The sequence below is a fragment of the Erithacus rubecula genome (assembly GCF_903797595.1).
Source record: "Erithacus rubecula genome assembly, chromosome: 6".
Lineage (NCBI taxonomy): Eukaryota > Metazoa > Chordata > Aves > Passeriformes > Muscicapidae > Erithacus > Erithacus rubecula.
The window spans coordinates 21155519-21168854 of NC_136688.1; the positions used below are offsets into that span (position 1 = coordinate 21155519).

General features: G+C 38.5%; 1 protein-coding gene across 1 annotated transcript in view; it reads left to right on the top strand.

Annotated features, from left to right (window-relative positions):
- Positions 1-12911, top strand: part of HSD17B12 (hydroxysteroid 17-beta dehydrogenase 12) — an 81072-nt gene extending 68161 nt beyond the window's left edge. The window contains 4 exon segments of the mRNA XM_079308485.1: positions 1059-1140; positions 4444-4509; positions 10931-11080; positions 11222-12911. Coding sequence (XP_079164611.1) covers positions 1059-1140; positions 4444-4509; positions 10931-11080; positions 11222-11326 — 403 coding nt within the window. The 3' untranslated portion in view covers positions 11327-12911.
- The last annotated feature ends 425 nt before the right edge of the window (positions 12912-13336 follow it).

Here is a 13336-nt window from a genome sequence, read left to right on the forward strand (position 1 = left end):
TTTTAACAGTGACTTAACTTACTGTTTGTTTTTAAGATGGTTACTTAAATGATTGTGGCAGCAGTGGTGTAGGGTATACCTGGTTAATGAAATACAATGGGAACTCGTGTGAACCTGCATTAGTTGAGCTGTGTGATGTCTACCTGCATGAGTGTTCTCACTGCATTGAGCATGGCATACTTATGCTATGTTGAGGTAAACTGGCTTGAATTTCCAGCAGGGTAAGAAGTAGAGATTTGTCTTTCACAATGTTGGACTGTCTCGCAGCACCTTCTAAGGGAGTAATTGCCCTAATTTGCATGAAGCTTTCCAAATTAATTATTTTTTCTGCCTAGCTCTAAATATGTCTGGTTTTATAGGTAAAACTAGTCTCAAAAATAGATATGGCTCAAATCACTCTGTATTGGGAGGTCAGGAGCCTTCCTGTCCTACCTGCACATGTTTTAGAACACCTTGACAGAGCAGGTGGTCGCTAATTTCGGGTACCTTTACCAAAATACTTTTGATGAGTATCTTCAGTGGTACTGTAATACAGCTGTAAGATAACTTCCATTTTCTGTATTCATCCACTTAATATCTTCCATATTTATTAAAACACATATTTGAGCAGTAGATTCAGATGCTTGCTATCTTGAAGATCCATTATGAAGTAATCTTTAGAAGAGTAAAGGAATTATCAAAGTGTAAATCATAGAACAAAACTGTCTTGCCATTTCTGCCATTTTATCCCAAGATTTTGAAGCTCATTTTGAACTTGTGCCTGCTTGATTCAATGGTTTGCATAGTTTAGCTCATTGGGTGTGAATGTATATGTGTATATAAATACAACTTTGATTCTCTTGCTGTATTGACCTTGGAGTTGTTCCTGATTTATACCACCTGCTTGGATGTTTCTAAGTGTGCATAAAGTGAATTTCAGTTCAGGATTTGGTTGGGTTTTTTTAACAGATCTTAATCTCAGTTGCATTCTAAAGGGCTTTTTTAGCCTTGCTTTAATTTTTAGAAACAATGAAAGGTGTTTCTTTATTTCATGATAATGTATGTTTGTTTCCTTTCAGATCAAAAGGAATAATCCTGAATATCGCATCAGCTTCAGGGATGTGTCCAACTCCACTTCTGACTCTTTACTCTGCAACCAAGGTAAGTGTTCCTTTCCACACAGAAATCAAGTGTCAAACATAAGGCAACATTTACAGGAATAAATGTTTTGGTGTCCATCTAGTGGTGCTTTCATGAACTAAAAGTGCAGAGTTTCTGTCTTGAGTTTTTCCAATAGTGGAAGCTGGAAGGTTGAGAGAAAACTGAATGCAAGGGTTTACTGGCATGCAAAGGACTATTTAATGTATTTCTTCATGCATCCCATTTTTACATGGAAAAGGATACTAATGTATCAAGCAAACCTAGTGTAAAGCTGAGAAAGGACATTGACTAAGCTTAACACAGTTTCTTATTTTGGTTTTGAAATTTCCCGTAATTTCTGTGCTGATTGTATGATCTGAAGTTCATCTGCTCTGGTTTCTCTTTGTGTCACCAGGACAGTTTTGTCTTTTTTCTGGTCTTATGGGTTTTTTTTTCCCAAAGATATTTTCAGGGGATTCCAGAATGTTGCCCTAAAAATATCTCCAGTGAATGCCATAAAGACAGAATAGGGGTACCCAGCATGAAACTGAGGTATATGTGATAAAACAGAATGCAGGAGACATTTACACTGGTATTAAAGCAGTATGGCACTGCAGCTTTTTCCTCTGTACCTGGTAATTACCTTGAATATTTCAAGCATCTCAGAATCTAAGCAGAACCTTGACAGGTTGAAGAAACCTTCAGTAGTGTCATTCATGTCAGAACAGACTCACATTTCCTCTAGACTCTTAGTAACATCTTCATATTCCCAGAAGGGAGTTGATGCACACTATTTTATTCATACTAAAAGAGAGGATATTTAAGTTTAGAAGCCTGAAGTGGCTTTAACTGATAAAATTTCCCCTTGAAATAGCTGTTTCGTGAGAGGACAGTTCTTTGTTTTAATACAAATGATCACTTTTGTTGTGGCAGTGCTTCAGCTTTATGGAATCAATTGAGCTTCTGATTTTTTTTTGATGTACCTTACACTGCTTTGATTAGTCTTTTCTTTCTTCAATGGGAATCTGAAATATTTCTTCCCCTCTCCTTAAAAAACTGAGCTATAGGTCGAATAACCTGCCTATTCTCAGCACTGCCCATCTTCTACAGCAAGATTAGTAAGCATGAAAGTGACTCCCCTAATGCAGCTATAGAAAGACTGTATCTGCAGTTTCGAGGGATTTTTTTTCCCCTCATCTATTCAAAGGGGATTTAAAGCATAATACCCTTCAGGTGTATGTCAATGACTTTGACTAATTATCAGGAACAAATGTGGTCTAACTATTTAACCTTCCTGTGGAGAATTCCCTAGTCTACATTGAAATGAGATTCTTTTAAAGGAATCATAGTGCTATATTTTGACAGGTTTACCTATCTGCATTAATGCTAATGAGAAGTTGAAATATGATTATATCATTTCCCACCTCACCCCCATGCCTGTTCTGTTTGGATTAGATATTTCGATGTCCAAGGAGAAGAAATTTTCTAATATGCAATGCTTATCTGCTTATTCAGGGAATGTTTACTTAGAAAGCATTCTTAAGACTTCAGGTTCAAGGTTGTTGGAGGCTTGAGTTTGTGGAGGTAGAAAACCCCATTTGTCTTGAAAGAAATTTTTCAAGAGGCCAAACTCCAAAGCTTATTTGTATACTGGAAGTTGCTTTCTCTTCTCATATAAAATTTTCTTTATAGCAAGCTCTTTGCAACCAGTAAAGAAGACAGTCCTTTATACTTCATCTCCATATCTGGAGCAGTAGCTAACATCAGGACTTTTGTCATGGAGGAATAGTTAGAAATTTGAATGATCAAAGCACTTCCATTAACATAATATAGTTCTTTTGTTTGATTATCAGTATAATCTGTGCAGTTATTACACATGTACCTGCCTGCTGTGTTCAGATCCTGCACCAAACTATTTGGCATGTCCATGCAGATGCCTTCCTATTGCAAGAGGATGCTCAGAGGATTCACTTGAATAATTGCTGCTAGGCCAGACTTTCAGTCTTGTTCATGTTGAGTACTGAATTTTGTTATGAACTTATACTCAGGGGAGAAGAAGAAAGAAAGAGCAGCTGAATAACAGATTGGCTCTTTATAGTTTAAGGAGCCTTCTGCTACCTTATATATGCAATTTGAAGAAGAAGAGTAAAAGGACCTACCTGCTACACAGCAAACCCCAGTTTTAGTTCAGATCTTCCAAGTATTCTCAAGAAGATTGTCTATAGAAAAAGTCCAGTAGTATGGGATTGTTTCTGTTGCTTCTTTTTTAGGCTGAATTCAGTAGGATGGCCTTGATAGGAAAAACACTGGCCACTGCAAACTGTGAGTCGTGGTTTCAGTTAGGACTTGTGTTAAACCACTGGGGATATGGTGGCCAAAGGAAGACTTTAAAGGTGATGCAGTACTAGAGCTTTGCTGCTTGGCTTGAATTTGGTGTGAAGCAACTGCTTCTTAAATACTTGATATTTATTTTAGCTTCAAGCATGGATGGGATGATTTAATTAATTCATTCAGTTGAAGGTACTCCATTCACCTTGCTTGTATCACTCCACTAAAACAAGGAACCATAGCAGAACCTGGTATTTTGTCTCAGTGGACACCAGGGTAAGGTGGAAAGGTGGTTTAGAAGAATTTGGGAAGTGGGAATCTGCACTGGTTTAAACTGCTGAGTAGCCTTCCTTAGGACAATATTTCCTGGCAGGGTTAAGGAGGCAGCTGTATCAGCTTTAAGAGCACCTTGAAGGCAGGTGCTAACATCCACCTTTAAGCCCTTTAACTTCTTTCTTTGAACTTTCAGCCTTGCAATTTCTAAAACTTCCAAAAGTTTAGAAGAGAATCTGTGGAGGTGGACTTGAGGATTAGGAAGAAGTGTCACCATAGGGTGGCATTTTTTAGAAGTGTAAAGGCAGAAGACTAAGTGTTTAAACACTGTGTTCTAAAAACCATGCACAAGAGAAACCCAATTAAATCACTCTTAAAAATATCCAAGAAGATGGCATAAGTAGTGAGCAATGTGAACATGAAGTTGTCTTTTCCTCTTTTAACTAGGCTTTATTTAACAAATCGAGTTCATTTTTTGACTAAATTAAAAAGGGGTTTATTTGTCTAGATTGAGCCTTGCTTCTGTAAAAATACTTCATAGGCATGGAATTTCTATTTGAATGGCATTGCTCTTGTATGCCAAGTTTCATTGAAAACCTAGGGTTTTCACTTAGAAAACAGGAACTCCAAATAGTAATTCAAATACTCTTACTCAAAACTGTTAAACTAAAGTTTCCATTGTAACGTGTAGAATGCTGCATGTTTCCCTCCTTCTCTCTCCAGGCTTTTGTGGATTACTTCTCCCAGGGCCTCCATGCAGAATACAAGAGCAAGGGCATCATTGTGCAGGTGAGTAGTTTGTTTCATCTAAGTGTGGTTGCCACAGCAACATTGGTGTCTTGGCAACAAAAAGGAATCAGCATATTCTTTCTTATTCATGAGTGTGTGACACAGATTAAGGATAAGGATTTCCTTTGATCCCATTAGTAGCTTTCTTAAATTACTCTGAAACCATTGGTCTTGAAGCAACAAAAGACATGGTTTAGTTTTCTGTGGTTTTAGCTGATGGTGGTAATTGAACCTTTATGGATAAAATATTCCACAAAACTGTGCACAGTAGTGCAGAAGACATCTTTGTGGAGCTTCATCTACTGGAATACACTTGTGGAATGCATTTGTACAGGCATTCCATGGGTAACAGGTTGAATGACTGGAATAGTAGAATCCCTGCAGTATCAGGAAATCAACTGCTAATCTAAGCATAGTTGAAGAACGAAAAAAAAATGACTCAAAGATCTTTCATGTGCAACTGACTGATATTGCTAAGGAGTCTTGCTTCATACCCACTCTTTGCCCCCTCCCCATTTGTTTACCTTCCTTGATTGTAATTATTTTTGGTGTGGCACAAAAGCAAACCAAGACAGTTTCTCACAGTTTTTTAGGATTTTGCTTTAATATCACTTCTCACATACTCTTCAGTGTTTCTTCCAAAGCTGAAAATTCCAGCTTTGGTCACAAACAGTAAACCTCCCATTGCTGATTAAACCTCTCTAGAGCAAGAATCAGTTTAAAAAAGGTGGTATGAAATCTTACCTGTACTGTGAAGACAATTGTATCTCTTTTTGAAGGTCAGTTAGGGATCTTACAAACAGGATTAGCTATGACCCTGCCTCTAATTCCTCTGTTTTGTGTGGTGGTTTTCAAAGCCATTTCAAAGGCTTTATGAAAGATAAAGAAGTTGCCTGATGTAATTGTGTAATCATCATATAAAAGAACATAACTCTTATTACTGGCTAATGCTATAGGGAAGTTGTTACTGGATTAAGGCTATGTTGTCTTTTTGATGTGCTAGATTATTTTTTCCTTTTAAATATATTTAGTAAAACAACGACGTCTCACCAGAAAATGTCCTGTCACATTTCTGAGAATGGATTGCATTAAGAAAAAAGACAGTTGTTGGGTGTGCTATTCCCATGCAGTCACCAACCCTTTAATGGGAACCTCCTGTAAACCCAGATTTAAACTTTCTATTTAATGTCTGAAGGGGAGCTGTATGTTTTGGGATCTGTTGGCAGTGGAGAGGCAGCTAGTGAAGGTGGACCCTGAAAGCATTCCAACTGCTTGAGTTCAGTTTTATACTGGTAGCATTATAACTTGGAGTACAGCTCTGAAAGCTTGACTTCTCCCTTTGGGTGCTTGATTCAGTGCCCTAGCACTCTGGGGTGTGCAGCTAAAACAGTGTGCAGCAATAAAGGATGCATGAAAAGGTAGCATTCTGAACAGGTACAGGGTCTTTTTGTGTGCTCTCAGTTCTTGAAGTGGATTTAGCTGGAGTAACTTTCATGTAACTTTTTTTTTTTGGAGTAACTTTTTTCATGTCTCCTACTTACTTCTCAGAGGGCTTTAGCTCCAAACTGTCCTGCCGCAGGTCAATGTTTACCGTGTGGCAAGTTCCTTACAGCTTTCTCTTCACTTCTACCTTTCTTGATTACTTCTTTCTCTTCAGTGTCTTTCAAATTATATTACTGGCAGATTTAGCTCCACTGTCAGACAGCTGTTATTCAATAATTTTCATCTACATGCAGTGTGGCCCCCTCTGTGATCATAGTCTCAAAATGAGACTCAAGGAACTGGTGGAGTATTGCCCTTTCCTACATCAGTAATATCAAGTCTTCTGGATGGACTTCCTGCTGAAGTCTGTCAACAGACTGAACCACAGGCTCCTTCAACACATGGCTTCACTGACAATAAAGATGGTGTGATATTTTTTTTTTTTTTTTTTTTTTTGGGGCCTGTGTTGTGGTACCACCTCTAACCTCTGTTTTCTCGTGTTTCCTTAGGCAGAGCTGTTCATAGGTTACTTTAGTGTGAGGGCGCTTAGGGACAGATGTTGCAGGAGAAAGAAGTGTTACATCTTGTTTCTGTGTACAGCTTTCTCCTCCTCCCCAGATTTTGCCTAAATAGTACTCTTAGCAGTTTGAGAGGAGAATGAAGGAGGAGCAAGAACTATTCATTTATGGTTATGGAGTACCTGTTGAGACTGAAAAGGTAAATAACCCATGCTTGGCTAAAAGCATTAAGCACAGTGTGAATGTACATAGTATAGGAAAGGTTTCTAGCCTTTGGGTGTAGAAAAGCTAGGAAAAAAGGTTTTGGTGTCTTACATTTTTAGGATTATAAACAAGTGAAGAATTAAATCTAACTTTCTGTATCTTCAGTTGTGTTTCCTGTACAAAGCTTCACAGATTATGGCAAATGGTCTTTTTGTGACTCTGGTGTTGGCATAGGATGGTAAATTCCTGACAGCACTGCTTTTTATACCTTAAATGTAGACAGTGAATTGCCATTGAGTTATGTGGGTCTGATTCTCAATAGCTGTCACAGCTTCAATTTGTTATGCTAATTTTGTTGCAGTCCATGTCCTTGTCCTCGTGTTTCGGCCTAAGTCACTATAAGCCACTAATGAATATTACAGGTACCTTTCTGTGAAGAGTAGCTGACCTATCTCCTTCAATCCCTAAGGAAGATTGCATCCCTCTTAGATTTTTTGAAGTACATCTCTATGACCTTCAGAAGCATTACACTTTTAATTCCAGATTTGCCCTTCCAGCTAGATCATCAGCATTGAAATAAGTTAACTTTTGCATTGCAACACCTGCAGAGAACCATTGTGTGAAAACCAGAAACAAAGTGCTGGTGGGATTTTACCAGTTTCTTCATATCAATCTCAAGTATGTGTCGTGCTCAAGTGGATTACCATCTCTGGAAGCTTAGTTTTGATAGTGCTTTTGTTGCAGTGTTGCAATCTTTGGATTAAAATAAACTCTTCTGGCTGACAGGTCTGCTTAATTTTTCAGAATCAGCACAGTAATAGCATAGGTTTAAACTCTGTATGTTTTTACATGGGGAAAAGAGATAAAAGAAGAGAAATGAGGAAGGAGATGACAATGATTTTTCTCAAGAATTTTGGAAGGACCTCACCTTGAAAGATTTCTGCAGATTCTTATGAAATTTTTGCTCTTTTAGTATGTCGAAAAATATTTATTGCTTCTTTGACCCTTTCTTTTACTCCCTTTTTAAACTTCTGTTAGTTATTGGCATTGTCCCTCTATTCTTCATTACTATGCATAGCAGAAGTATAGCAGTAGAAAGCTGCACTATCTGTTTTCTTTTATTGTATTCACTACATAAAATACCAGACCATAAATTAATGAAAATGTTCATTTAAAAGGATTACCAGAAAGCTTTCTACCCTAACCTCCTGTTCTCCCAGCAGGTGGATTGCATAGCAATTAGCAGTGGGATTGCTGCTGGCACTAGGTCATGGGCTAATTGTGGCTTTATCCAGCTGCATCTTGGAAACCTTCAAGTGCAGGGGTGCTGTCAGCTCTCTGGACATTCTCTTTGAATTTTATATTGCTCTCCTACTAAAAAGGCTTTCTCCCTAATGCCCAGTCTGACAGTCTACACCAAAATTGACAGTTGTCCCTCTTGTCATTTGATCAGGCATTACCAAGAAGAGTTTGGCTCTTATCTTCATAACTACCATTGAAATAATTTTAGGTAAAATGTCACCACCAGCTTCCTTTTCACAACAGTCAACAGGCCCAGCTCTATCTCCAGGTATTCACAAAAGTGTGCTGTCACCAAACTGATGTCTAATGGCATTACTTCCTCCGAAGCTTCTTAGCTTGGCTGTTTTGCTTTCTATACAGGACAGCTTTAGTTGATGTAACTCTTCTGTATTCCTTTTATGTCCCCCAGTCTCTTTTTTCCCACATTGGAAAGGGAAGGAAACATATTTGGCAACATTCGGTCTTTTTACCTTTTAAAAAGAAAGATTTAAAAGGTGATAAAATTGTGTAAACAAGCTGTTCTGGCTTTGGAGGACTTATGACTTGACTATTCAGGACTTGAGATCTGACTTCTTACATCCAAATAATATTCAAGAACCCAATTTTGAGTGTGAGCCAATTTTAATAAGCATCAGAGAGCTATAAGCAGTAGCAAATGTTTTAAGTGAGCAAGACACATTGTACTGACATAAGCTACTTTTAAGGCATGTTTTGAAACTGCAGTGCAGGCTAAGCTTTCCCTGAATAAGGAGAGTTATTTGCCCAGGTAGTGTGGGTTAAATCCGTCTGAATGTAAAATGCTGAAAGGCTTTAAGCTGTGAATTTTTAAAAAATTTGTTATTCCTGTTTTAGATGTAGTTTATGAATCTCTGAATTCCTTGTGAGAAGGAACAAGGGGAGAAAACTAAATAGATTCAGCAGGTCTCTTGATATCTGTTAAAATAAGGTCTAGTTAATACCAAGATGATAAATCTAATGTATTTGAAATAAAGTACCTGTCTTTTTGTTTTCTGGAGTGCATTTGGGAAAAGAAAAACATGGGAGTGTAATCCCATGTTTCTATGTGCCTTGAAGTCTGTGGATCAATCCAGTAGTGCTACCATGTGCTTGCTTTTCCAAGTATCCTCATGCATAATTGTTTGCCCCTTCATGCTATCAATTGCTACAACTGGTTCATGCAGTTCACTTTTGAAGACTGTTTTGAGCAGAGAAAGAGAATAAATCATAAAGACAGATGCAATTCATATTCTGGAGCTGAAATGAGGTACCTGTGCTACATTTGTAGCTTTTGGTGACTTTAAAGGCAATAGTAGCTGCTTTCACTTCTGAAGTTCAGGTTTCCATGTTTTTCCTTCCCATTTGAAAGTGGACTCATTATTGAAAGTCCTATTTATAGACAGAAGGGCACAGTTTTCATGTTCTCAGGGGAAGGAATGAGCAGACATACCAATGTTTCCTGTTTGTAGTAGTAAAATTTCCATTGAAATGTGCACAGCTATGGCATGGATACACACTCAATGAGAACTGAAGGGGTACTTTCCCTGCAGTGCTGCTGAGAGCAACAGCAGGTGTTTCTGAGGTCAGGCACGTGTGGTTGTTCCTTAAGGGACTAACACGGGGAACCAGGTTTACAAACTGAAACAAAGATAGTTTTTGAGATGGTATTCTCATTTGGAGATGAGTTAGTGTAGCAGAAGTGGACACACACTTCTCAAGTACTTGATGTAAAGGTACAGCAGTGAGAGCACTCACTAGATGGGCAGTGATGGATGGATGGATGGATGGATGGATGGATGGATGGATGGATGGATGGATGGATGGATGGATGGATGGATGGATGGATGGATGGATGGATGGATGGATGGATGGATGGATTGAATCACTGATGGAGCCACTGTCTGTCTTAGGAGGTCCTTGTCAAAGTAGTGATAAAGTTCCAATGTCTCTAGGCATGTTGAGATATGGTATGTTTAATATCTATGTAAAAGCTGTAGACCAGGGCTTTCTTGATTACTTTTTTAGAGGCAAAAATTGAGGACAAGTTGAAAGCATTGCCAAAACCATGACCACAAGGAAAGAGCATTGCTTCCTACTGTACATGTGCATTTCCCTTTCCTTCTCCAGCAGCATGAGGTTGGGATAGGTGGAATGAGATTTTGGATCCTCCAGGTCTATCTTGCCCTACTATGAATGTGCCTTTGTGCTATGAGCATCCCTCCATCAACATATACCTGTGCTTGCTTCTCCACTACAGGCAGTTCTGAGGCCCAGCATCACTTTTCTGTTTTGCTTCTAAACATTGCTATAAAAGCTCATTAACTGTGCTCTGTTTCTTGATCCTTCTTTCTGTCCTTCCACTCTGGTATTGATAATCTCTGTTCTCTGAGCTCTGCCGTGGAATTACAAGCTCTGTGTCTCGAATCTCTGGACATTCTTTTCTCATTCCTCCTCCTGCCTTCGTACAGGTGCCAAACTATAGAGTTTTTACTATAAAATTCCTGTCTTGGGTCTGCACCTCCTTCCCAAGCAAATACTGTGGGTTTATTACAGAGAAGCAACAGTGCAGCATTTTCTATTTAACAACTGGAATGAAGTTTTGTACTTACAAGACAAATTGTAAGAATGGCTTTTCAACCCTATGCTTACAAGAGTGGTTTTTCTGGGGCTCCAGCTGGTGATATTGGCTGTCAGGAGACAACTGAACTATGTCCAAATACGACCCATGGTTTATCCGATTAAAAAGTTTTTCATCTTATATTGGGATCCCATTGTGATCTTAGAGCTGAAAATAAAGCTGGCTTAAGCTAGAATTCAGTGTACAAATTATGTGATTTCCAGTTACTTTAGATCCTTGATGAATCTGTAAGTTAATCTTGAAAGCATTCCCTACTTAACATGAGTTTTCCTGTGTGCAGAGCGTTCTACCTTATTATGTGGCAACAAAAATGTCCAAAATCCGCAAGCCAACCCTTGACAAGCCCAGTCCTGAAAGGTATGTCAGAGCTGCCCTGGGCACGGTGGGCCTGCAGTCCCGGACCAATGGATACCTACCTCACGCACTCATGGTAAGTCACCTTGGAAAATGTGAGGATCTGAAATGTCCTTTGTGCTTACTGTGGAAAAAAGAGTAATTATTACAGGTCATAGAATGCTGAGACCTCGCTCCCTCTTTTTTTTAATTGGGTTTGTTGTTTTGTTTTTTGTAGGGATGGATCGTGTCTCTTCTACCCACATCTACTGCCATTAACTTAATCATGAAAACAAACAAACAAATACGGGCTCGTTATTTTAAAAAAATGAAGGAGAAGTAAGTGGGAAACAACTTGATCTTGGGAACCCGGGACTCCTGCAGGTTCCATACTATGCTGCAACATCAAGTAGACCTAATGTTTTAAAAACATCTCCAGTTGTAGGTGTGCTTTCTAACAAGGGAACAGTCTTGTTTTGAGGATACAGGTGAAACAAGACTGTTGACTTCTAATATTGATTCAGAAATAGGCTTTATTTGTTTATAGATATTAGGAGGGGGGAAATGCTTTGAACTAAAATTGCATTGTGCTTTATGAAATACTTTCATGGACTTGATCAGACATCCGCTGTTAAGGAACATCTTGGTTATATAGTGTCCATTGTATCTGTTATTGTGCTCATGGGCGAAGGACAGAATAAAAGGAGTTCTCATATATTCCTGGGCAGGTGGGCAGGAGAGGACAGGGAGCATAATTATGTAAAAAGGTAACCTAGCACTATTTCCAGAGTATTGACCTCAAAGCTCAGGTTTTGGATACTTCCAAGGATTCTGTGCTATCAGTCAGCTCATGAGTGCTCCCCTGCTTACATAGTCCAGTATGATTTTTTTGGTTATGAACTTGAGAAAAATGGGCCAAAAAATAAAATAAGTGTAATAGCTCATCTATAAATATATACATAAAGTAACATTGCAGAAAGCATTTGAAATCTTTGGTCTTGAATATGGATTCTAACTTTTCAGTAATATGTAATCTTCATGATTTGTAATAACATTTTTAAAAGTTCAGTGCCTGCTCTTGTAATAGGTGGAGATAACACAATGTAGATAAATGTCACAAGTTACATGTTACATGCTGGTTGCTGTGTAAAAGATTATGGGTACTTTAAATGCAGAGCTTGAAATGAGTTACTCTCCTTGTTAGCAACTGTGGTTGAATTCTTTTTCAAGTTATGTATCAGTCTGTCTTTCTGGTGAGGTCTTTTGAAATGTGAATCCTGAATATTTAGACAGCTTTGAAAAGGAGAACCAGGAAATGTCTTAAAGAGTAGAACAGTTCTAATTTAATTGCATTAAAATTAACTGATTTGTTTCATGGTTCTGTTCCAAAGTGGAATGCTGCTATGAGGCTCAAGTTACCCAACTCCTGGACACAGGGAACATGAGAAGTCTGCACTGCTGTTGTCTGTATTTGCCTACTCTTTATTAAAGATGTTGGTCTCCAACATTCCTTTTTATAAACATAAATGAGTAAAACTCACAAGGCAAATTATATTGCAAACAGCTACCACTGTTTTCTGTTGTGACTTCCTATGGTTGAAGAGGGAGGTTTTTTTTCTGTCCTTCAAAGAATAATTTCAAGCTCTGATTTTGAAGTAGGATGTGTTGCACTGAGACATGATTTTGGGCTAACATTTCTGTACATTGAAAAAACCTGAATACCGATGCAATGGTGCTGATCAAATCTGAGATGCAGATCCTATCCCATAGTTTTCTTAATTTTTTGGAACAGGGATGGTGAAGTTGGTGGTATTAGTTCTCTAAGAGCACATGATTTGGTTTGCTCTGGATCTGATGTCAAAGCATTGGACTAAAAAATCTGTATGTTTTTGACTTTGTAAAACAAATAAAATGGAAATTACTCTTGAGTTCTAGTGTGTTAGGTTTTTCTTGTAAAAATGTTTGTGGCTCCATTCAAATGTCTGATTGTTCTTTATTGTGTGTAATAACAGTGAAAGTTATGTACTTTTAAATGCTAAAACCAGTGCTGCTATTAATCTGTTTTTCTGGCTGTCATCTACCCCCCATCTGGGGTGCTTCAGGCACAGCATCTCTGGCCAGTTGAGGTAGGTGGCTCTCTTGCTCTGCTCTGTATTAGTGTGGCCTCACCTTGAATATTTTGTGTGCAGTTTTGAGTGCCACAATACAAGAAAGATACAGAAAAGTGTCCAGAGGATGACTATGAAGATGGTGGAGGGCCTGGAGGAGGAGAAGGGTTATGAAGAGCAGTCGAGGTTTGTTCAGCCTGGAGAAGAGGAGATGTCATCGTGGTCTACAGCTTGCTCCCAAGGGG